Source organism: Gasterosteus aculeatus, chromosome 15 (assembly GCF_964276395.1).
Source record: "Gasterosteus aculeatus chromosome 15, fGasAcu3.hap1.1, whole genome shotgun sequence".
In the NCBI taxonomy this organism is placed as follows: domain Eukaryota; kingdom Metazoa; phylum Chordata; class Actinopteri; order Perciformes; family Gasterosteidae; genus Gasterosteus; species Gasterosteus aculeatus.
Window position 1 is genome coordinate 16,322,268 of NC_135703.1, and position 25,220 is coordinate 16,347,487.

The following is a 25,220-nucleotide window of genomic DNA, read 5'->3' on the forward strand; positions in this document are numbered from 1 at the left end:
GGAGACATAGTTATAATAATAATAACAATAAACTTCCACTGTGAAAACGGCCTTTCGAATTTCAAACCAATGATTGATCAGCAACATTTGGTACCTGTCAAGCTGATGCCATCCACATGCAGCACAACATTCATATCATTTGTCCATGATATTTTACACTCAGCAAAAGGAAATAAAAAAGGTAAACATTTGGAATGGTTGCCTTCACAACACTGATATTAAGTACGGAGCTCTTGAGCGCAGTTGGCACCAACGAAGACTGACCGTCCTGAAAGGACAATGAAAAACACAATGCAGTAGGAGCATCAGTTCAAGTTTGTAAATCTTTATTAGCAGAAAGCTTCAACTTCAGTTTCTACCAAGTCACTCTAGTAGCTTCTTCTAAACAGTAGTCACATGAGAGCCAGGGGGACCTCAGTGGCCGCTCACCACCTTCTGCTCTCACTTCTCTCGTCCTTGGTGTTCATCCGCCCGCTGGCCCACCGGGCATCGTGCTCATGAGCAGCAGGGACAAACAGCAATAAGGAGACGGTTCCCGGTCTACTGACAGCAGCACCCTACATGTACCAAATCATGTTTTAACAATAAAAAATTAAAAAAGCTCTTGGAACTGCATCTTTCCCCAGTATACAGGGTTATTCAGAAAATAGGTGGGTTTTTGGTCTCCAGTTCCAGAGGGTTTTACAAAAAAGTATCTAAAAAGCCTGGGAACATTTGCCCGTTAATAAAACTCTAATGTCATGTACAAATGTTACATGTAAAATAATTTAGCTTGTTGCATATTGACGTGTGCTTTTTGTTCAACAGGTGAGCGGAAAGGTAAGTGATGGAATCCAGTCAAATATTCACTTGCTCCAGTGTTTCATCTTCCTTCTCCTCTTCATCCACTTAGTGCTCTCAGGAAAGTCTTTGAAGTCAGTCGTCAGCGTTGACAGACAGCAGTCCCAGAAGAAGGTCAGTCCATCACAGTAATTAGAATAAGATTATTTTTTCCACGTTCCTCTATCCCCCCACCTCTTCATCCCCCTCCTCACTTTGTCTGCGGTGCTTGGAGGAAAACTTATCAGTCATACCTCTCACCACTAGTAGAGGCTCCAGTGGTGTTGACTTGTTGTGTCTCATTGTTGTGTGAGATTGTGTGTGTGTGTGTGATTAAGACACGTTTCACTTAAGGGGAACTTTGGTATTCTTCAACATGGCCCCCATTTCCCCGTGCTGGTGTGTCTAGCTGATAAATGGGGTCAACACTTTTTTGAAAGTGATAAAGAGCACTGTAGGCGGCAGCGGGTAACGGAGCATCGACAGCACCTGGGCGGCGCCAGCGCTCCGTCACATCTACTAAACCGGCTCAGATGGTTCACAGAAGTAGAGCGAACGCTGCAGAGGAATGAACCAGTCTACTCCCACAAACCCACAAGGGGACACGTCGTTGGAGCATCCTTCCTGTGTGGTCACAGTAGCACCACCCGTCTGCTTCACCTCTCTTTGTTCACTCTTCAAACTGCACAAGCTACTCATCCATATACTGTGTGGCAACCCACGGGTGCAGGTCCCTAGGAGCACCAATCAGCACCAAGGTCAGGTGACTAAAAGGGGATACGCCCCGCCCCCCCCCCCGGGAGACAACGAGCGGCACAGCTGCGGCTCATGAGGCTGATGAAGGTGAGCCCCACTATAAAGGACCAACCGTTCCAACAGCCAGGGAGAACTAGACGTGAGTAGGAGCTGACGTCAGGCCGAGGCCTGCGCTAACACATATGCGTTAACCCCTAAGGACTTTTCTTCTGTTTTCCCTGCAGTGAGGAGATCGAGTGCTGGACCGTCGAGCGGGACCGAAGGACCCAAACCCTCCAAAGAGGAAGAACTTACTTTGGCTTTTTTTTCTTTTTGTTTGGACGTTTAGAAATAAATCAAACCTTTTTTGTGCAACCACTCGTGACTCCCAGCAGATTCTTTTTGCCCACACCCGTGGATTGCCACATATGGTGGAGGATGCGGGCAATTCTTTAGTTCCACCGCCGTAACCCCGAAAGCAGGAGACTATGGGAGAAGCAATGGAGGCCGCGATGGCCAGGCTTCTCCAAGCCCAGGCGCAGCAGGTGCAGAGCATGGCAGCCCTTCAGGGGACATTCGACCGGCTGGCTGAGAACTTAACCCCAAGGGCCCCTCACGCGTCCCCAACAGCTCTACTCACAAAGCAGACCCCCGGAGACGATGTGGAGGCCTTCCTTGAGGTCTTCGAACGAACGGCAGAACGTGAAGGCTGGCCGGAAGACAGGTGGGCACACATTCTGGCGCCTTTTCTGACAGGGGACGCCCAGAGGGCGTACCAAGACCTCGGGACCAGGGAGGCTACAGACTACCCAACGCTGAAGGGGGCCATCCTGGCCCACTATGGGCACAATTTAGCCGGCCGCGCCCAGCGGGTCCACGATTGGGTGTACGACCCCCAGGGTCCCGTGCGGAGCCAGGTGGTGCGCCTGGGGAGGCTTACCCGTAGCTGGTTGGTGACCGGGGAGGGTCCAGCTGCCATCGACCGCGTCGTTATGGACCGCTGCATCCGGGCCCTGCCTCTCGACGCCAAGCGATGGGCAGCCCAGAACCACCCCGCGTCGGTGGACGAGCTGATTAACCTACTGGAGAACCATCGGGTCAGCCAGCAGATGACGGCGGGGACATGCCCTGCTCCCCGAGGCCTTGAGGGACGGGCTCCGATCCGGCCATCAGCAACCCTTCTTCGCCCGGCTCCGAGAACCGCTCCGCGCCCAACACCCGACAGGTCTGAGTGGAGATGTTTTTCGTGCGGCCAGTTAGGACATATTGCCCGGCAGTGCCCTGCGGGCGATGTGCCCATGCCCTCCGCCAGCACGGAGGAACAGCACCGCCCAGGGAGGTGCCTCATGACTACCTGTTGGACCCCCCCCAATACCCGGCGCCGCAACTGTGCCGGTTCGGGTCGGGAACCAGGACACCTCAGCCCTGATAGATTCGGGTAGTGTGGTTACCCTGATCCGCCCTGAGTGGGCGGAAGGAGAAGAGGGGCCACGCATCGAGGTGACCTGCGTCCATGGGGACCTCAAGGCATATCCAACGAGATGGATCCAGGTGTGTACCCCCCGGGGATCTTTTTCCATACGGGCTGGGCTGGTTCCCGACCTCCCGGTCCCCATGATCATTGGACGCGACTGCCCCATTTTTGAGAGATTTTGGGGTCTGCGACCGAGGGGAGGGCACGATAGGGCCTCCCAGCCAAGACCCATCCGACGCGGGAGACCCAGGGCTGCCTGTGCGGCCCACGCTCCGTCCGGTTCGTCCGACGAGGGCCCCCCGGAAGAGGCAAGACCCCTTCCCCCCTCGCCTTCGACTGCACCAGGAGGCTCCAACCGGGCGGGGGGCCGAACCCCCGATACGGACACCGCTACGGAGGGATCCCAAATCCCCAGAGGGGGGGAGGGCGGGAGCCTTACGGAGTTCTCAGAATTCCCCTTAGTCGCGGACGGGATGGGGAACAGAAAGGGCCAGTTTGCTACAGCCCAGAAAGAAGACGACACCCTGAAACACGCCTGGGCTCGGGTGCTCGCCCACGACGGACAGCCCATCGACCCGGTGAGTGCCTTGTCTTACCCCTTCTTTGTTACAAAAAATTCATTGCTGTATAGGATGTGCCAGAAAGGAGGGCAGACAGTCGAACAGTTAGTAGTCCCTCGCCCCTACACCAGTAAGGTATTGTATCTGGCCCACTCCCACCTTATGGGCGCTCACCTAGGGATGGATAAGACACGGGAGAGGATAGAAACCCGGTTTTACTGGCCCGGCATGAAAAGGGCAGTCGTGGATTATTGCGCCGGCTGCCCAGAGTGCCAACTAGTGGCCCCCCGGCCCTCAGTGAGGCACCCGCTAATCCCCCTGCCAATTATCGAAGAACCATTCGAGCGACTTGCCATGGACATTGTAGGTCCACTGCCCAAAACTAGTAGGGGTCATCGATACATCCTAGTGATCATAGACTATGCAACCAGATACCCGGAAGCTCTACCACTGCGAGCTGCCACCGCCAAAGCGGTGGGTAAAGAATTGTTCTTATTGTTCAGTAGGGTAGGAATAGCAAAGGAAATCCTCACTGACCAGGGCACTTGTTTCATGTCAAGGGTTTTAAAAGAAATGTTAAGACTGCTACAGGTGAAGCAACTACGAACATCAGTTTATCACCCCCAAACGGACGGCCTGGTAGAACGGTTCAACCAGACGCTAAAACGGATGCTTAAGAAGGTAATGGAGGCCGATGGGAAGAACTGGGACCAATTGCTACCCTACGTTCTGTTTGGGGTAAGAGAAGTGCCTCAGGCGTCCACAGGGTTCTCCCCGTTCGAGCTGCTGTACGGGAGAAGACCCCGCGGACTTTTAGACATCGCTAAGGAAGCCTGGGAGAGTCAGCCTTCACCCCATCGCACCATCATCGAGCACGTGGACCAAATGAGGACCCGGATGGCCCAAGTCTGGCCAGTAGTGAGGGAACACCTGCAACAGGCACAGCAGGCCCAAGCCAGAGTGTACAATCGGGGTGCCCAGGTACGTGCCTTCCAACCAGGAGAACGTGTTCTTGTGTTGGTCCCCAGCGCAGACTGCAAGTTCCTGGCTAAGTGGCAGGGACCCTATGAGGTGGTGACACGGGTCAATGAAGCCAACTATCAGGTACGTCAGCCTGGCCGGCGCAGGCCCCTACAACTCTACCATGTTAACCTTCTTAAAAAATGGCAGAGTCTTCCAGGACCGCCGGCGCAACCCACCCCGGCCCTTACCGCTCGGATCCCGTTACCGAATGTGCCCATGGGAGACCATCTCAGCCCGAGTCAGCTGCAAGACCTACGTGAGGTAGTGTGGCAGCACCTGGATGTCTTCTCCGACCTGCCGGGCAGGACCGCCGTGGCCACCCATGACATAAGGACCGAGCCAGGAGTAACGGTTCGGGTGAAGCCGTATCGTGTCCCCGAGGCGAGGAGAGAGGCCATCAGGCAGGAGGTGAGTAGAATGCTCCAGCTGGGGGTCATTGAGGAGTCCCACAGTGCCTGGTCCAGCCCAGTGGTACTGGTGCCCAAGCCAGATGGCTCTTACCGTTTTTGCAATGACTTTCGTAGACTCAACGACGCCTCCCAGTTCGATGCCTATCCTATGCCCAGGGTGGATGAACTGATAGACCGGCTGGGAACGGCCCGTTTCATCTCCACCTTGGACCTCACCAAAGGCTACTGGCAGGTGCCGCTGACAACTCGGGCCAGAGAGAAGACGGCCTTCGCCACCCCCGAAGGCCTATATCAGTACACCGTGTTGCCTTTTGGTGTCCATGGAGCCCCCGCCACATTCCAGCGGTTAATGGACAAGATTCTCCGGCCGCACCAAGGGTATGCCGCAGCCTATATCGATGACATTGTAATTCACAGCGACGACTGGGAGACTCACCTGAGCCGACTGAGAGCTGTTCTGGGGGCCCTTCGCGGGGCAGGCCTCACGGCAAACCCAAAGAAGTGCCGGCTGGGCCTAGAGGAAGCTTCTTACCTGGGCTACCGCATAGGACGGGGCAACGTGCGACCCCAGGATGCCAAGGTAGAGGCCATTCTCAGCTGGCCAAGACCCAAGACCAAGCGCCAGGTCAAATCATTCCTAGGTTTGGTGGGGTATTACCAGAGGTTCATTCCCCGCTACGCAACTATGGCAGCCCCCTTGCATGACCTGACGAGAAAACGGGGGCCGGACAAGGTCAAATGGAACACCGAAGCTAACGGGGCCTTTGAGTGCCTACGACAGGCTTTGTGCACCAAACCGGTGCTAGTAACGCCTGCCTTCTCTCTCCCATTCCTAGTCCACACAGATGCGTCGGAAGTGGGACTGGGCGCAGTACTATCTCAGGTACGAGACGGAGAGGAGCACCCGGTGATGTATATCAGCCGAAAGTTTCTGCCAAACGAACGCGCTTACTCTACTGTGGAGAAGGAGGCGCTCGCCATAAAATGGGCACTGGACAAGCTTCGCTACTACCTCCTGGGGCGGAGTTTCACCCTGGTGACCGACCATGCCCCCCTGAAATGGATGGCGCAGGCAAAGGACTCCAACGCCAGGGTCACCCGCTGGTTCCTGACCCTCCAGGACTATAAATTCACGGTGGAGCACCGACCAGGGAAGGAACATGCTAACGCGGATGCACTGTCCCGGCGGGACGTTTGTATGTGGGCGGGACGGCGGGGTCCCGGCTTTCTGCTGGGGTGGGGGAGTTGTGGCAACCCACGGGTGCAGGTCCCTAGGAGCACCAATCAGCACCAAGGTCAGGTGACTAAAAGGGGATACGCCCCGCCCCCCCCCCCGGGAGACAACGAGCGGCACAGCTGCGGCTCATGAGGCTGATGAAGGTGAGCCCCACTATAAAGGACCAACCGTTCCAACAGCCAGGGAGAACTAGACGTGAGTAGGAGCTGACGTCAGGCCGAGGCCTGCGCTAACACATATGCGTTAACCCCTAAGGACTTTTCTTCTGTTTTCCCTGCAGTGAGGAGATCGAGTGCTGGACCGTCGAGCGGGACCGAAGGACCCAAACCCTCCAAAGAGGAAGAACTTACTTTGGCTTTTTTTTCTTTTTGTTTGGACGTTTAGAAATAAATCAAACCTTTTTTGTGCAACCACTCGTGACTCCCAGCAGATTCTTTTTGCCCACACCCGTGGATTGCCACAACTGTTGCTCAAATAATTACAAGTAGCAATTCAATTCAAACCCTAACAACACCATAAAAATGATTATATTCAGACGTATTAAATCAGAGACAAAACAAACTCGGCTATGGGGGCACTTGTGTTCCCACCCCTCCAATAATGCACCTTGCAGGTTCAGAGGAAGAGGCTTCTCCTCCCATAAAGTTACAAGGCACATATAATGTAAAAGACACAAAATGTAAAACGGTTGTCCCAAGTCGGTCACATCAAAACAAAAACCTTGAAGATACAGACCAGGTGAAATACAAGAGTTATGTCGACAGGTGAAATACTCAGCGTCTTCTATGGTTCTACAGAGCTCCATTGTGGATCAAAGCGTCGGACTGAGTGAAAGGAGCACAACATGATTCACCATCATAGCATGAGAACACAATCATGTTTACAAACAAACACTTCAGTCATCATAAAACCTCTATTGCCAAAGTGCAGAGTAACTCTCCCGATCCCAGTGTCTCCCTGTGCAGTGGGCACTTCACCATACCAAAACCCAGTGGTTTACCCAGTGGCGTGTGTGTGTAAACAAAGTCCAACTCAACAACCAAGCCCCTGAAGGACAGCTCCTCTCTGTCTGTGTATATCATTATGTATCCATGTGTGTGTGTGTGTGTGTAAGTAAAACTACTGTTGGTTCACAATGTGCAACATTTCCAGTAAAGTGTTAAGAGTGTTGCATGCTGGGACATAATCTAAAAGATGGAGAGAGAAGACTGTAGTTTAACTGGGATGAGCACCTCCCCTCCGGCCCGGTTTATCTATCCATCCTCCTGATTAATTCTGGCTCTTCACCTTTCCCCGCCTTTCTGCATCGACAGTCTCTGGTTCAATTCCCTCAAGTCCATTCCTACTCTCTCTCCTCTTTTCCAGTGTTTGTTCAGGATAACAGAGGAGGAGAAATCTAATACATTCAGTCGTTCTGGTGCTTCTAGTCGCCTTCGCTTCAGTCAAACCACTTCTCTCGGTGAGGAAGATCTGTTCTCTGGCCTCCAGGTAAACGTTCTCAGGGGCCAAAAGGTCAAAAGAGTTCCAGCTCATAGACCAAGCCATTCAGTATTCTGCATCGAGGACGCGAACTCGTGTAGGTTTTACGTGTGCTGGATTGTGAGACTTCAGATTTCCATTTAAATTTAAATTTAAAAACAGGGGCGATAATAAAACAGCAGACAAATGAATTGCAGCCATCTCAGAAAGCGTCTATAGTGTAGCGGCGTTCATGTCTGAATGCTAAGGAAGATTATCAACGATTGATCTCTTATCCACAATGCATGCCACGGTACAAAACGCAGTCCAGAGACAGACTGCTCGGGTTTGGATTCAGCCACAGCAGACTGTAGTCTGAGCATTTGGTTTCTGTCTTTAGACACAGCCACACCCAGGGAGGTTCATTAGAGTCAGTGTTTAGACGCAGCCGTACTCGTACCACACAGTCTGAGGGTCGTCGTTGGGGTCAGGGGAAGCAGGCGTGCTCTTTGGGCGTTCCACAGAGACACACCCCGCCGTCGCGCTTTCTTTATTTAAGTGGGAGGAGTCACCCAACTGCCCCTCCATTAACACCTCCCCGAGCTCAGAGGCTTCGTCAGGCCGCGTTGCTGGCACAGCCCTGACTGGGGTTACCATGGCGACCTCTCCGCGGTGGTGGTAGGTAGTGGACGAGGTGGGGCCGTTTCGAGAGACGGGTGTCCTTCCTCGCTCTCTTTCTCTCTCTGCTTGCCTCTCTGTTTGCAGGTTGAGAGAGGACGAATGATGAATAGGCGGATTCAAGAAGCTGCCCTCTCCATGCTGATTGGTCGGGCCAGCCAGTCGAGCAGAGAGCGGACGCTCTCTTGCACTAGCCCCCCCGCCTTGTCTCCGAATGACCACATCTGATTGGCCTTCATTTCCACGGAAACCGTCTGGCCCGTTGGAGCGCAGGAGATCAGCTGAGGCGAGGCTGAAAGCCCTGCTCAGTGATTGGCTGCTTCTTTGGGTGACGAGCTGGCCGGAGACCGGGGATTGGCCTACAGGCTGCCGGGGCGAGGGTTTGACGCTTTGGCCTGGCCTCTGGTTGGACGACTGCACAGTGGGCGTGACATAGCTGGTGGGGGTCACCTGATCTCTACCAGCGGGAGCCATGGAGGCGGGACTTCTGGTGAAATAGTCCGTCATTAAGTCCTCCTTGCTTCCTGTTGACACCTAGACAAAAAAGATGAAAGAATAAATAAGGGAAATTTGGTTTCACAGGTTCAGTGACTCCGATATCTAACGACACAGCAGATGACAGGTCACACACCACTACCCGTCTGTATATACTGATTGATTACGGACATAGCTGCTGTGTGACACATTAGTATGGTACGCTACTCGGTTCAGTGACTGTCTCCAACTTTGGACATTGGACGGATGTCTCCACCTCGTTGTGGACTTTGTAGGCTTTTGTAATCACATGGAACTTCGGGAACCATTTAAAAAATATCAGTAACTTGTTTTGTTACAGCTGCGTTTTAATTTTGTCAAATGAACTAAAGCAGACTGAACTCAACATGTGTTGGGGGAAAGTGCCATAAGACGTGGAACGTAAAACCTTGTCAAGAAAAGTTGTAGAGCCCCGTAAAGCAGCAACCCGTTGGACAAGTACTTCGCCTGGCCCTGTTTTGTGTGTGTAAAATGCTTTGTGGTAGTTGGATTGAGGGAAACATTGGGAATATGGAGCATGTGGTACCTCCCAGAATATGGCTCAAAAGAGATGACCCCCGCCCCCCCAGTATTAACACTGTATTATAAAAACATTTAGCAGAGTACATCCGCCAATGAGATTCAGCTAAACAGCTAGCAAAATGTTATTTTGGTAAAAACACATTTTTAAACAAGCAAAAAATCTAAAATTGGGATTGGGAACACAGTTTTCACCCAAGTCGATTTTTCTTGCAAGAAAACAAATTATTGCAAGGTCATTAGCAAACTGTTTTTGGTGTCATCGATGAATAAGAATTATGATGGGCGTCACAGTTCTTTTAATGAAACAGCAGATCGGCATTAAGCGATATTCTCACGGTCTGAACACTGATGACAGGTGGAAATGAAATTTCTGATTTGTAGGCAGGAGTCTCCCTCACAGCTGGTGGATAGAGGTGGAAAGTATTACTTCAGGAATTTGGACAATGACTAACACGTCATTTAAGCCTCACTTTTCTGGACGGCCACTCATGTGCTCTATGGTGAAGCACATTAAAGGCTGTTTATTAACTGATCAAAGGCTGGCGTAACCTCAAATATGTGACTCTAGGAAGAAATGACATACAGTCCAACAGAACTGCATTGAGCGGTCCGATGGAACTCAAGAGCTTAAATTTATTTCCTTTATGTCATCATCCTTAAAGATTGTTTTATCCTGAAACAGTCAAACCTCCTCTCAGTACGGCAAATATCTGACCCAAGAAAACAAATGCTTCACTGGCTTTTCTCCAGACTAATAACAATTCAGCAAACAACAGCCAACTAAAAGAAAGGACTTCTTCTTTCTGTCTGCCTGCCTGTCTGTCTTGAGTTTAACTGCACGATTGCACCATACAGTCTCACACAAGGAGCCGGGAGGTTCCTTGTGGTACCCCTTCAAGGGGTCTCATGGCTGTCCGGTGAGTGTTATGTGTGATGAATGACCCGCTCAAAACCAAACAAACACCAGCAGACTGCGGGGGCTCGAGGCTCGGAGGAGAATTCATCAACGGCTCCTTTCCATCATAACATTGCCTTGTTTATGCTTTCATATTAATCCCAACATGCACCACATCAACCATTATCTTCAAGATGGGTTTAAGATTGAGAGTGATTCATTCATAATCATAGGCAAGGAATTTTATTCTCATAAAAAACACATTCCGTTTTTCTGAGGGGACTTATCTGTAATGTCTTACTTTCCACCCCAATCACGCATTATAATGCCTGACATGACCTGTACAGATACCTCTCCAATGGAAATAACACACCCGTGGGAGCCCTGTAATAACAATTTGTCTCGTCTCACTGGTGAGTATTTGTTAGTCACTGTGAGGCCGTGGTCTTTAACCCATTTGGCACTAAAATGCACCACAGAAGAGGCAAGGAATGTGTTGTATTAGTATTACAATGTTTTAATTGTAGGGTAACGCACTGTCTCAGGGATGAGATGTGTAGAGAGCGAGGTGGATACTGAGTCTATGTACCTGTTTCCATGTGTGTACATACAGAACATATTAGCAAACCTGCCTTTCATAATATATGCATATGACTCTTACCATAGGAGGGGACTTTTGGTTGCTCTCTTGTAGAAACTGTTCCAGCGACACCATCTCACTTCCAGGGGATGATGGGCGGGTCTTTGTCCTAACCCCGCCTTCTCGTTGCGGTTGGGCTCTCTGTGGTGCGTGGTCGTATGGTAGGGTGGAGCTACGTGACAGTGTCAGTTGTGATTGGCTCAGACCCATGACGTCATCACTAGAGATGCTGGCTGAGCGAGCCTGACGATCTGCTGAGTCTGAGACAGTCAGAAATATTGAGTTATTACAGACTGAAACCTGAGGAATATTATATATAAAACATGCATGAGCTGTATAGAGACCAGATAATGTCACTTTATTATCTATCTACCAGGATACCACAGTATACCACTGAACAGCTGTGTGTGTGTGTGTGTGTGTGTGTGCGTGTGTGTGTGCGTGTGTGTGTGCGTGTGTGCGGACCTCTGCCGTTGACAGGCGAGTTGGAGCTGGAGGTGTTGTGGCTGAAGTCTGCAGACCCTGGGCGTCCTCCCCCGTTGCCATGTTGACCAGACACGGAGTCAGTGGAGTTGTGGCGAGAGTCTTCATCAAATAATAGACCTGTACATTTTCACGCACCATTATAATATAAACAAACACTGAAGAAGGGTTGTTGGTAGGGCTGCACGGTATGGCCAAAAATCAATATCACAGTATTAAGATTCTGACGGTATCGTGGTATATCACAATATTGTTTTCAAGTAAACACAAATTCATTGATCGCAAAGAGGACCGTGGCTACCTGAACGGCAGTTAGCTTGTTACCGTGTTAGCTTGTTGTGGCTGCAAACAGCTGTTCGCCGGCCAACTTGCTCGCAACTGGCTGGCGTGGTAGCTTGTTGTGGCTGCTAGTGTTGCCACCAGAGGCTCGACAAACTTTGCAATAAATTGTTTTATAACTTTTTAAACGTAACTCACGTTGGATTTTCCAAAACCAAAAACCCTCCAAACAGACACAGCTCCTCTCTTGGACACAAGTTGTGTTGGTGCATCTCTGGTCTCTCTGGAGTGTTTGTTGTGGGTTATTCATTGTTGTTATGAAGTTATAACCATGACTCAATCTCAACACACGTAAGACAAGTAGCTCCGGCCACTGGGCGCTTTGGGATGACGTGTAAAAATAAAATCTGCTGCCTGCCGAAGAGCAACGTCAGTGGTTATGACGTAACACCGGTATGAACGGTACGTGAGAAATTCATACCATACAGAAACCTTATACCCGTATACCGCACAGCCCTAGATGTTGGTATTAGAATGAATAGTGTGCATACCTCTAGTCCTGCGGCTGAGGCCTTGTCCCTGTCTGGAGCTGCTAGTTGGGCCCAATGAGGGTGATGGATGTCTGGGAGTTGAGCTCAGAGCTGCATGAGTCTGACCTGGGGGGCAGCCAGGAGTAAAACAAATGAATTATTCATATTAAGAGGGAACATATCTTTCGGTTTTTATAATATCATTCATCATCATTACATACTAAGATTAATATAAGTAATAAACTATAGAAATATCCCCTTTCAACTTTAAGATGTAAGCATTTCTTTACAGGCACACATTTTTGAAAAAGGACACAATATATTTGTATGATTCTCACTTTAGGTTTTGACGGTCAAACAATCACCTTCTTCACAATCGCACCAAGCAGTGACACCGAGTGAAACACTGGAGGGCTCCAGTATATTTATTGTCATGTGTACAGTCTGTACAATTCTTATATTTTATGCCATTAATAATATTTAAATTTATATTTTGCTATACCGTAATTACTCTGGGAACGCCGAAACCTTCCACACTCATCAGCAAGCTCAGTTTTTCTGCTGGATCCACAACATCTTTGCAGAATGTTAGTCGTCATTAGGCATTTTCATTACCTTGTCCAAGTCCATCGTCTCCATTGACACTGTCACTGCTGCCCCCTGGCGTACTGCTGCGGTAAACGCCACGGCCCCTGTCAGCCAACCCTGTAGACCAATCACAGCACCGTAAGGATTTGTCTTGGATATGCGTGCCATAGTGTGACCATGATAGGGGTGGATGATAGTGTGCGCGGCATAAAGCAGCAAGGAAGGCAAGCAGGACATCAGCAGTCCGTTCACTGACTCAAGACATTTGCAACCGATGCCAAGGGAAGGGCGGTCCCCGGCATCCCATCCCGTTAGTTAACGTTGATTAAAGTTATGCTTTACAAAAATAAAAGTTGTGATATTATCTACAACAATCCAAAATACAATGAGAGAATCCCATTGGCTTTCTGTCGAGGGAACCAGCAGACTTCCCGTTGGACACAAATATGTCCTCCCTGCAGCGCTCCACATAGCAAAAGCAGTCAGTGAATGAACGGCAATTACAAATTATTATGCTACCTGATGTTCTAAATCATTATAAAATGCTTTGTGACGTGATATAGTGAGGTTGTGAACAGTCATGAGAGCGTATAACTATATTCACAAAGAGTTAAGTACTAGATATTACACATTATTTAAAAATGTTTAATTGACCGTAGACATAGAAAGGCAGCCTGACTGAGAGCCAATGTGATGGTGCTAACACTAGCTAGTGATAGCACACTTGAGCTACTAGTTGTACCAGACCAAGTCAAAATGCAGAGACAAAAGTTAATTTTGTCTGTGTATGTTTAATTTCTTATGCATTCGAATTTTCCTTTGAAGGAGGAAGACGGTATCATTTCTACTTTTAGAAGAGACGGCCTCTCTTTAAACCGATATGGTGTCCCGTTTCTTCTTTTAGCTGATCTTAGCGTAAAACATTAGTACTTAAAACCCATGTTGGCTTCTGCTGCTTAAAAAGCTCATTTCAGACGGAGGATGGACAGACAAAAGGTTAAAGCAAGTGAACAGGCATAGACAAAAGTTGCTAGGTGACGGAGATTGCAGTTGTAGTTTGGTGACAAAAGCCAACAGATCGGTTCTTAAGATCAAGGCTGCGATCCAAAGGGAGAGGAGATTAAGAACATTATGTGAGCAGACAGTGCACAAACATCCCTCACACAGATACTTATCAGAACGAACACAGCTCATCAGGGACATGCAGACATATGCTGGCTAGCATGGCATGCTGGGAAACATGGTGCACACATAGACCATCTGCACATGTGTGTGCTCACTACTTACGAGTATTACCGGCTGGCTCACACCTGCAGCGTGCACCTGTTTGTGTGTGTTCTGAATGATCATCTGCAGTATGACTGTTTAGTGTTTATGAAGTGCCTGCATGTATAATATGTGCTTTACTGTGAGAAGGACAGCAATGAGTGTTGCTGAGCATTCTGTCGTAGAAGTGGCTAGGATTAGGATGATGATGATGATGATGATGATGATGATGACGATGATGTACATAGTTAAAGATAAGGAGGAGGAGGGGTTTTAGAATACTCCGTTGGCTGAGATTGTCTGGCTAGTGTTCATCCCAGCTGGGATGTCAGAGGAGGACCAGAATCGCAGTCTTCTGGTGAGAGAGAGGGAGGGACGGGAGGAGGAGGGGAGGAGTTTCTCTTGACTTTTACTGCGGAGGAAGTTGAAGCGTTTTGGGGAGAGGGGAGCTGAGATGGAGAGAGTGGAGAGAGATAGGAGGGAGAGATGGAAGGCAAACCATGAAATAATGACGCGGGTAAATCAAAAGGAAGTTAGTTAAGAAGTTATTGAATGAATAACAGACATCATGCAAGAAAATCTGAGAATTAAATTAGAAAATAATTAAATCATGCATTGGTCTAAAGGAGGCTGACCTCAACTAACTCTGAATTTTAAAAAAGTATGATTACAAGTGCAAAGCGTGTAAAGAATATGTAGACAAACAAGGCATTTGTACATTAAGATTTACAGTTTGTTTCAACGTATAATAATGACAACTTCCCATTTAAAGACCTATGAGAGTTAATTGAGCTCAGCCACAAGGAGACCTCTATGTAAGAGTAGAGCATTGAAAACAACAATATGGAAATAGAAACAAACAAAGTTTGGACCATGCATTAGAACCCACTTCCGTTATTGGGATAGAAAGATGAAAGTCTGAAATGGTAGGCCTCATACCTTTTTCTGTATGTGTGAAAACAAAGCAATGTGTACTTGTGATCACTCGTCGTCAAGATGTGTGTATGAGCAGCGGCTTGAGTCCAGTTTAACTGTTATAAGATCCATAGCCTGATCAAAGGCATTTTACTGTGCTTTAGAAGTATTATTTCAGAAACCTTTGATAAACATTGATATCGTACCCTTTATTGGTAATATAATTACCAATACATTTGATGGAAGGTGATGAATTGCGAGTAGTTCAATAGTGATTTACCCTATTTTGAATGTTCCACAAAGCATGTATGTATTCTAATAACAGTATTTTATTCTAACAATAGTATATTTAATCCTTTTACAAAAGGCTTGACACTTATTTTAAATTGACTGACTCAAACTTTTAAACTGTGAACATTATTAGGTATCAGGAACCACCTGGAAGTGTACAATATAATGATACATCACAGATTCCCCCAAAAGTGCAGTAGAAACCTAGTTTAGAGCATTCCATAATACCTGTGTGGGCTATTGAAATGATTGTGTCAGAAAGTTGTATCTATGGAAACTGCAGAGTACAGATACAGAGAATGAGAATAAATGTGCAAAACGGTCATTGATATTATGTGGTGTTCAACAGCGCCCTCTACGGATTAACATAGGGATGTTTGCCTCGTCAGATGTCACCAAGTTCCATAAGTTTGGAACCAAAATATTAGCAAAAAATGTTCTTCACATATGCTGGTTATGCATTCAAAAATGCAACACTTCAAACCATTGTTCCACTCTCCTGTGGTCCGTAAAGGTGAAATCATATGATACGTTGTAAGTCAATATGCAACATTTAACAATGTATGGAGACCCAGTGCATTTACCTCGTACGATAGGTGTAAGTGCTGGACTCTGAGGTCCCAGACCGGTGCTGCCGATGTGGTTGTTATGGTTACTATGGAGCTGGCTGCTGTCCGGCGTGTCACTTCCTGTGCGCTGGGGAAGGGGAGGTGGGGTTTCAGGGGGGAGGAGAGGGGGCAGGGAAGGCAGCGGAATGTCTGGGGCGCTCTTTGCTCTGTCTCTTTCTTTGCCTCCCTCCTTGTCGCAGTCGGGCCGCCTCTCCCTGCTGCTCTCCTTTCGGGGTTTAATCAGTTTGGCTAAAGCTTTAGCTCCGGACCACTGACTCCTCCTGACAAGACACAACACAAACCCGTCACATGGCGCTGGTTCTACACCTAACATTACACACAGCGAGTTTCTGCCAAAAAGACCAATGAATGAATCTATGAAAGTATTACTTTTTAGGTGTGGGGTCGTAGAACTTGTACTGGTCCATGATCTTCTCTTCTAGCTTCTCTTTCTGGCGACGTAGAGCATTCAGCTTATCACTTGATGGAGAAATAACAAGCACAGAAACACGTTGTAACCTGTTATTCGTCGCCATGGTATACTTTAGTGTACAATATACCTTTCTAATTGTTTAGATCTAATTAGGAAAATGTACAATTTAGCTGATGTGATCCAAACCATGAAGTGGATTCCACGTGATTCTTCAGGGAGCGTTCCAATCACAGACCGTACATAACAAGAGGACACACCCATTGGTTTGTAGACCAACGCTTTAAACTTTGAATTTGGCATTTTTGGCCATCGCCATCTTGCCTTTAGCAACCGGTGAACTGATGACCATATCTGGCCTTCTCTGACATAAGAGACACCGTATACAGCTCTAATGGTGACCTGTCAATCACAAGGTAGCCATGGCCTAAAGCATACTCCACTTTATGGTCCATTGGACTGTTAATATGAGGTTGAAGGTACTTCCGCTTTGGCTTCACTTTTCAGAACACAAAACGTGTACTACAAATAAAAAAATGTTGTGAATAACTCCCCCTTAGTGGATGTGTCTGCTCTATAGTTACATGAACAGACAGTTTTCTAGTGCTGTTGGTTAATGGTGCACAGCTTGTGTTGCGATGCACTTACATGTAGAGTTTCTGCTCCTGGTGATACAGCTCTTTGCTCTCCATGCTCCTCTCTAGTAGAGTGTGGTTCTGCTGACTCAACAGGTTGATCTGACTCAGGAGGTGGTGGTTCTCCTCTTCCAGGTTCCCTTTCAAGCGGCTCAACAGCTAAAACAAAATGAAATAAAAACACACATGCAGGTCATGCAGGAGGAAAGTAAAATAAGGTGATGTCACCCAGGCCTCCTTGCTGCCTGCCGGCCCGGCTCACCTCACAGTGGTTATCTAGTTTGGTCATGGTTAGATCCAGGCCCTGGTGTTTCTCCATTAGTGAATCATATTGGGCCATCCATTGACGCTCTTCCATCTGGGCAGAGCCCAAAGAACTCTTGTATTCGTTTATGCGCTGCTGCAGCCCCTCACATTGCTCTGACTGCTGCAATTGTCTCTCTATTAACCTGAAGGGAGACGCAGAGGATAAAGAATCACTATACGAGTCAAGTCATCAATTCAGGTAGATTTATAATATCGAGCGGTTCTGGTTGGGATCTTTGGCAGTGGGGTTGCATGAGGTGCTTTTTCATGGTCAATGTATGACGAGAAGGTTGGTCATGATGTCACTGGTTTAGAGAAACAATACGAAAGCAAAGTAAACAAACATATTTTAGACACATAAGAGAAGGCCGACTGGAAGGAAATACCGGCTTAACCTGGGCAGCCTGCTTTTCTACTACTTTCTATAACTAGCAAAATGACTTACAATAGAGTTCACCTTTAAAATGATATGCACTTTTTTGGGCAGCACATTGCTTTGCTCCTGCTATTGCTGCAAACTGGCAGCACGTCTATGGTAGGTGATACCTCGGGGTAATACATTGACTTTGAATAAGTACCTCACACAAAGCCACTTCAAAACATCCACGCTACGCCTCTAACTGCAGACCTTCTCAAAGAGAACCACTGCTATCACAGTACCTGTCCACTTCTGTTTTAAGCTGTAGATTCTCTTGTTGTAGAAGACGACTCTTTTGGATCTCCTGGTTCAGTTCCTCTTTCTCCTTCCGTCCGTGCCTCTCCTGCTCCTCCCATTTCTCCTTCTGCTGCAGCAAAGTACAATGCCTGCAGAGGGACATGATATCGTCATCGTAATTACGACCTGAGGACAGCAGAGTTTTGTTCTACCGTTCACATAAACATTTGATACCATGTAGCCGAGTACAGCGCCTACTTTCTTTCTCCGAGACCGGACCACACTACCTGTGCGTAGATGCTAAACTGAAAATCTATGTCTTCTGCTTTTTGAATATCAGTCCGGTTTCCACTGCGGGGCCAACAACAGTCATTTAATGTTAGCCAATAGTGTAGTTAAGCGTGTAACAATAAACAATATCAATTTACAATCAAATCCACCTTCCTTCTTTCATTAACATTTGTCCTTTGTGGGGTTCATCCTCTGTATAAACCTGGACTTCCTCCTCTGTATAAACCTGGACATCTGTACTAGGTCCATGCAGTTTGATACTGATATGTCCCATCGCTGTCAGGGCCCATCCAGGGACACCTTTTGGAACGGTAGTTCCACCGACTCCTGTAGAGTGAGACATCTCTCTCACGGATCGCTTCACTTCAATTTCAGCCAATTTATTATTTCCTTAATATCCTATCAATCACTTAAGCTTAGAAACTGAAGCGTTTGGAACCAGAGCCTTCTGTGGTGGAAGCTGATGGAAAATATGGCATGTGATTTAAATAGTCTCTAACAGAATAATACAATGTAGAAGATTCCCATTTTACAATCAACATTTGGGTGAGTATGAGTATGGGATCAGGACCCTAAAAACCTGCAGCAATCTTGTCCGTTTGTTACAGAAGCTAAAGATGGGATTTCATTGCGACTATAACGAAGGACTAAATTCCTTCTGGCTTCCTCAATTAATCAATTAATGACCAAATGTTGCACACTGAACAGAGGCTTTTTAGAGGCTGCTGCATCTACCATCCAACTCTAAAATGGTACCACTGAGGTTTGGATGTCATCACTTACTTGCTGTGCAGCGCGCGGTGCTCGCTCTCCACCGCCCTCTGCTTGCTCTTAAGCGCAGCATGCTGGCTGATGAGCTGCTCGTACTCGTGCGCTTGCCTCTCGTGCACGCTCAGCAGGCGCTCGTGGTCGCTGAGCACGCTCTCTCTGGCTCGCCATGCCTCCTCGCGTTGCCTCTGCCACGATTCCATCTCTGACTCCAAGGCAGTGACTTGGCCCTGCAGCACAGCATTTTGGGCCATAAGCGATGCACTCTGGGAGGAGAGTGTGGAGTTCTCCACCTGAAACACAGGAAACAATCAGAACTTTAACGTTTGAATAAAACAGTGACGTCAGTCTCACAATAATTCTTTAGACACGGTCATTTATTGGCAGTTTTACAAAGACAACACTAAGTGGCTGAGTTGCACATCAAGTACCTGTAGTTTTGCAGTCTGCGTATGTAAGACAGCGTTCTGCTCCTGCAGGGTGGTGGTGTGTCGCTGCTGCCCCATCATCTGGTTGTTAAGAGACGTGTTCTGGTTTTCCAGCTGTTTGAGCTGCACCCTCAGTAGACTGCTCTCTGTCTGCAGTGAGGCATTCTTGGGAAAGTAATGACACCAGAACAATTAATAACTCAATAAATAATATATTAATAATAACATTGATAACTCAATAAAGAGGCCCATCAAGTTGAGCCTGATGGTTCAATAATTGAACAGATGATATTAATAATGCTCATTAATAGTGCAAGAAATTATATTAACAATAAAATGAATTAATATGAGAAAAACCCAAAAGATCATTAAATGTACATGTATGCGCACACAAAAAATAGAATCCGTTTATGCAATGGAAAAAAAATCTTACATTCTTTTCAACATCAATGAGATGATCTTTGATTCGGAGCAGTTCAATAGTGGCTGACTCTTGACCCTGGTTGCCTCCCGAGCACTGCTGGTAGTTGTGGTTTTCTTCCCCCTGAAAAAACAAAAACAAATTGTAACACACCCTGCAAAAAAAACACATCAAAAACCGGGATTTTCCAAAATAATTTTTTTATGCGTGTGCTCACGGGGGTTAGCTTAGCACGTAGCGTAGTGTTTAGTGTGCGGCTCTCTTCCAGTTTCTTCTCCAGACAGGAGATTTTCTCCTCTTTAATCTTCAACGTCTGTTGGACCGTCTCTTCCAGCCGAGACTCCAGCAGCTTGTACTTGCTGCCGTGTAGACAAAATAAATCAGCCCATCAACTTCCCATCAGACAATGTGTGTGTTCAATCACTGTGATCCGATCAGCAGGCCTAGCATGGCAGCTCAGTTGCAGGGTATTAGAGCAAACTACCTGTCCTCCAGGGTGTGCTCTTGCTGTAATAGTTTTTCTTTGTGGAGCCCGATTTTCTCCAGCTCTTGATCGAGTCGCTCTAACTCGACGCTCTGTTGCTGAACGCTCAGCTTCTCGGACACCAACTCCTACACGCACGCACGGACGCAGGCACGCAGGCACACACGCACACGCACACACAGACAGACACATGAGCTACAGCCAGGAAACTCGTACGCATTGACATTTCCACACAGATGGTACAATGTGCATTAAGTTAAAGAAAAGGAATGTTCGACCCACACTAAGCTGTTTCACAGTTCTCGTTTTCCGGTCAAAGGACTTAAACCATTTGGTCATATATAGCTGTTAGCTGTTCTAGAGCTTTTGATCAAATGAGCGGCACTCTGAGATTTGAAGAATTTTAATTTATTTTACTTTACAAACTGCTATATTCAATATTTGAGAATTGAATTATGTAGACAGACTGTGTCCTCTCACCTCTCTCAGAGTGGCCAGAGTCCTCTTGTTGATAGTCGCCTGTTTCTGCAGCTCCTTGTTCTCCCTCTCCAACTCCTTGGCTTTGACGGACACCTCCTTCAGCCTATCCACTTCCTTAACCAGAGCCGCGCCCTCTTTCTTCACAGTGGTCAATTGCCTGGCTTTCTCCTCCAGCTCAGTCTCTTTCCCCTCCAGCAGCGTTCTGATCCTCCAACTCTCCTTCTCCAGGTACTTCCTGCTCTTCTCGGACTGCTCCAAGTCCAGTTGAAGCTTCCTCCTCTCCTCTTCAACTTCCTCCCTCCTTCTCCGCTCTTCCCTCAGCTCACTTACTTCCCTTCTCAGTTCCTCTTCTCTGGCCTGGGTGTCTTGCCTTTGTCTCTCCTCGTCTTCCCTCTCCTCTCTGGACCTCTGTACTTCCTCTTCCAAGCGATGCTTCTCCTGGTTCTGGGCTGCCACGTTTAGCTCGAGCCTCTCAGCCCTCTTCCTTTGTACTTGTGCCTCCTCTTGGGTCTCTTCAAGCCTTCTCTGCAGATCCTGCACCTCTCTCTGTGCCTCTTTATGCTCCTCCTGGAGGGTGGCCAGGCGGGTAGACGAAGAGCGCAGGTTTTCCAGGGAGCAGCGCAAATCCAAGTTCTCCTTCGACAGCAGGCTGTTGTCCGCCTCGTACCTCCCCAATCGCTGCTGCTCCCTCTGAGCCTCCTCTGCCTCCCGCTTCAGCCTGTGCACCTCCTGCTCCAGGGAGGTCATCTGCTTCTCCAAAGACTCGGACCGCTCGCTGCATGCACGCAGAGAAGCCACCTAGAAGCAAAATAGGGAAGTATGTTGTATTATATAATTTCTATCAAGCCAGTTAACTTTTACCAATACATAAAGAGATAACGAAATATATACATATATATATATATATATATATATTTTTTTTTGTATTACTACCTCTCTGTTCAGGGCGTCCCTGCTCCTCTCCAGCCTCGCCGCCTCCCGCTCCACCTCCTCACAGCGCCCCGCCTTCTCCCTCAGTCTCTCTGCATCCTCACTGGATACTTTGAGTTGGGTTTCTAAGCTAGCCAATCGGGAGCTGGTGTCTGTGATGCTCTGGTGAAGGAGGCGGTTCTCTGTTTCCACCTCGCGGACCCTTGACTCGTTGTTTGACTGAGCGCGCTCTTGCAGGGACGCCACGACGTCAGAGAGGTGCTGCTTCTCGCTCTCTAACTCAGAGATCTGATTGGACAAGAAGAGTGCAACACGGTGTGAACCAACGATGCATTCTGCTCTCTTATGGTTACGTTTACACAGTCTTAGTCCCTGTGTGTGTGTGTGTTGACTACCTGTCTGTCTTTCTCTGCCCTCAGGGTATACATCTCTCTCTCCAGACTCTGTTTTTCCTTCAATAATTCCTCTCCCAGAGACTCCATGTCCTGATTGGTCAGTCTCTCCTGGTCCAATAAACCCTGGAGACGGTCCAACTAACAAAGAAACAAAAATAAACGCACTGTAGTTGTTAGTAAATGCAAATGAGTAACAAGTAATAGTTAAAGAACGGATGTGTCCTTCTACCTTCTTGCTGAGGCCTTGGTTCTCCCTGTCTCGCTCCTGGGTGTGGAGCTGCTGCTCCTGTAGGAGCTGGTTGTCCTCTTTCAGTCCGTCTATGGAGGCCTGAAGCTCGCGGTTCTCCTTTTCCAGCTTTAACACCCGACTGGAAACACACTCATTCAGCTCATGGACCAACGACTTCCGAGCTGCGGCAAAGGGAAAAAATGATTTGGTTTGACAAAATATAGTAAAAACATGTCCGGGCAGAGAAATGGACCAGCACGTCTTACGGTCTGTGTTAGTGTTGTCATGGTTCTTGGTCAGCTGCTCCAGCTCCCAGCCCAAATGAGCAGACTCGTTCATACTCTGTTTCTGTCCGATCTCCAGCAGCATGTTCTCCTCCACCAGCTCCTCCAACCGCCGGCGTTCACCGTCCCTCTCCTGCACATGAGATCAGAACCTTTAAAAAGGCTGACCCTTGTGTCATGGGTCATACACCGTGGCTGATGAGTGTCATACCATTTCAAGGTCATGTATTTTAGCTCGAAGTAACAGGTTGTCTTTCTCCAGTGTGTGCAGTTTATCACAGCGCCCCCTGGAGGCGGAGAGCTGCTCCTCCAACAGCACCTTTGTCTCCATGAGAGTCAGGTTGTCCTCGCGAAGCTCCTGTACGACCACACACACACACACACACACTCTGAGTGGACTACTGAACTTAACATAACATTCACAAGTGAAAGAACAATATTCCAAAACAAAGAAAGATGAAAATAAATCTTCCTGATGGACGTTAAAATACCCAATATAGAATCTTCACAGGAGAGCTCAATACGATGGATATATATTGGCTTTGTGTGTACCTCCATTCTGGTCTTGTAGAAGTGGACATCATTGAGCTTCTCTTTACACCTGGACAGTTCAGTCTCCAAGCGGTCCACCCGGGCTGCTTTTTCCCTCAGCGAGTCCACTTCGTCCCGGTACACTCGGACCGAACGAGCCTCACATGACAACGACTGGTTCTAAGCGGGGGGGGGAAATCACAAGAGGAAAGGTCAGGCAACACACCGATATCTACCTTTCACCGTACAAAAGACGAATTAACTAGCTAACTAGCCTCATGGGGTGCTGTCGCTTCACAGCAAGGAGGTCCTGGGTTTGACTCTGCCCAACGGCCTTTCTGTGAGGAGTCTACATGTTCTCCCCGTCTGTGTGGGTTCTCTCCGGCTACTGGGTATTGCTGACTCTAAATTGCCTGTGAGTGTGTTTATACGATGAGTCGGCCTACAGAGAGGAGGTCCAGCACCTGGCGGTGTGGTGCGCCGACAACAACCTGGCCCTCAACACCAAGAAGACCAAAGAGCTAATTGTGGACTTCCGGAAGAAAACTGGCACACACATCCCCATCCATATCAACGGGACGGAGGTTGAGCGTGTCGCCAGCTTCAAGTTCCTGGGTGTCCACATCTCTTAGGACCTCTCTTGGACCCTCAACACCTCATCCCTGGTAAAGAAAGCACACCAGCGTCTCTTCTTCCTGAGGAGACTGAAGAAGGCCCATCTGTCTCCTCAGATTCTAGAGAATTTCTACCGCTGTACCATAGAGAGCATCCTTACAAACTGCATCTCAGTATGGTATGGCAGCTGCTCTGTCGCGGACCGTAAATCACTGCAGAGGGTGGTGAAAACTGCCCAACGCATCACTGGTTCCTCACTCCCCACCATTGAGGCTGTCCAGAGCAAGAGATGTCTGCGGAGGGCACGCAGCATCGAAAAGGACAGCTCTCACCCCAGCCACAGACTGTTTGCCCTCCTCCCCTCTGGGAGGCGCTACAGGGTGCTCCGTTCCCGGACCAGCAGGTTCAGGAACAGCTTCATCCCTGCGGCTGCCATTCTACTGAACTCTGCCCCCCCTGAACTCTGAACTCTGCCCCCCACCCCCACACACAGATCTCCCCCAGTGACTGTACTTCCCCCCCCCTCCACCCTGGCTTGACTGCCACACCCCTTCCTCCAGCCACTGAACATTTGCACTGTTATTGCATATCCATTTCTTACTGTACATATCTATTTATTCACTTATTACACTTTACATATGCACATACTCTGCACTTTTTGCTATTTTGCACTCTGGTTGGATGTTAAACTGCATTTTGTTGCCTCAGTACTTGTACCCTGTGCAATGACAATAAAGTTGAATCTAATCTAATCTAATCTAATCTATATGAGATGTGAATGGTTGTTTGTCTCGGTGTCAGCCTTGTGATTGACTGGTGACCAGCACAGCAGGGTGTACCCTGTCTCCCGCCCGACGTTAGCCAGGATTGATTCCAGCCCCCCCGCAACTCTCTTAGGATCAGCGGAACGGATAAATGAATGAATGAATAAAAAGCACCATCAGACACCAGAAGTCTGTGGGGGTATGTATGAATGTATTATCGGGCTAATTTCCAAAAAGGAAAACAATTCTATCAGCTTAGTTTACAAAGAGAAATTGATGTATTATGTAGGATTGCAAAGGGGTGGAAAGTTTCCGGTAAACAAAATGTTTTGTCATATATGTCAACGTAAATACAGTTAAATTACCCATCATTTTCATTACAGAATCTGCAATGTTTTTCTCGGACATTAAAAAGGTTGCTATATATATATATATGTAGATATACATATATACACACACACACACATGACACTACAGGTCATAAACAGGTCCTGACCTCTTGTTTCTGTCTCTGTAATTCCTGATCCAGACGCTCTACTTCATGTTTTGAATCCATCAGCTGCTCTGTCTTCTCCTCCCTGCGCACATGGATGCACACACACACACACACATACACAGTAATTATGTAA

The 25,220-nt window shown here is 48.0% G+C and overlaps 2 protein-coding genes across 3 annotated transcripts in view; one reads left to right on the forward strand and one right to left on the reverse strand.

Moving 5' to 3' along the window:
• The first annotated feature begins 317 nt into the window (after window positions 1–317).
• Window positions 318–6,671, forward strand: LOC144388409 (uncharacterized). Its single transcript, XM_078089524.1, has 3 exons — window positions 318–4,692; window positions 4,759–6,401; window positions 6,539–6,671. The coding sequence occupies exons 1-2, from the start codon at window positions 3,169–3,171 to the stop codon at window positions 6,388–6,390; spliced, it is 3,156 nt and encodes a 1,051-aa protein (XP_077945650.1). The 5' UTR covers window positions 318–3,168; the 3' UTR covers window positions 6,391–6,401; window positions 6,539–6,671.
• Window positions 6,672–6,900: 229 nt separating this feature from the next.
• Window positions 6,901–25,220, reverse strand: part of ccdc88c (coiled-coil and HOOK domain protein 88C) — a 33,048-nt gene continuing 14,728 nt past the window's right edge. Inside the window, exons 9-31 of one of the 2 annotated variants that reach the window (XM_040199257.2) lie at window positions 25,088–25,169; window positions 23,234–23,392; window positions 22,893–23,039; window positions 22,664–22,814; window positions 22,398–22,579; window positions 22,169–22,306; window positions 21,777–22,061; window positions 20,844–21,641; window positions 20,364–20,491; window positions 20,097–20,238; window positions 19,892–20,002; window positions 19,462–19,623; window positions 19,046–19,323; window positions 17,977–18,120; window positions 17,273–17,459; window positions 17,024–17,169; window positions 16,336–16,425; window positions 15,922–16,226; window positions 12,893–12,982; window positions 12,299–12,403; window positions 11,451–11,588; window positions 11,007–11,245; window positions 6,901–8,928 (exon numbers count right to left, since the gene is read on the reverse strand). In XM_040199257.2, coding sequence (XP_040055191.2) covers window positions 8,155–8,928; window positions 11,007–11,245; window positions 11,451–11,588; window positions 12,299–12,403; window positions 12,893–12,982; window positions 15,922–16,226; window positions 16,336–16,425; window positions 17,024–17,169; window positions 17,273–17,459; window positions 17,977–18,120; window positions 19,046–19,323; window positions 19,462–19,623; window positions 19,892–20,002; window positions 20,097–20,238; window positions 20,364–20,491; window positions 20,844–21,641; window positions 21,777–22,061; window positions 22,169–22,306; window positions 22,398–22,579; window positions 22,664–22,814; window positions 22,893–23,039; window positions 23,234–23,392; window positions 25,088–25,169 — 4,981 coding nt within the window. In that variant the 3' untranslated portion in view covers window positions 6,901–8,154. Of the gene's footprint in view, window positions 8,929–11,006; window positions 11,246–11,450; window positions 11,589–12,298; window positions 12,404–12,892; window positions 12,983–14,188; window positions 14,581–15,921; window positions 16,227–16,335; window positions 16,426–17,023; window positions 17,170–17,272; window positions 17,460–17,976; window positions 18,121–19,045; window positions 19,324–19,461; window positions 19,624–19,891; window positions 20,003–20,096; window positions 20,239–20,363; window positions 20,492–20,843; window positions 21,642–21,776; window positions 22,062–22,168; window positions 22,307–22,397; window positions 22,580–22,663; window positions 22,815–22,892; window positions 23,040–23,233; window positions 23,393–25,087; window positions 25,170–25,220 lie in introns of those variants that run through there. The other variant, XM_040199258.2, reaches the window with a different exon arrangement.

What these genes read in the sequence shown, in the direction of transcription:
- LOC144388409 (XM_078089524.1), top strand. Translation starts at nt 3,169, where the DNA reads ATGATCATTGGACGCGACTGCCCCATTTTTGAGAGATTTTGGGGTCTG. An exon ending in TCAATGAAGCCAACTATCAG is followed by an intron (nt 4,693 to 4,758) that starts GTACGTCAGCCT and finishes AAAAAATGGCAG; the next exon opens with AGTCTTCCAGGACCGCCGGC.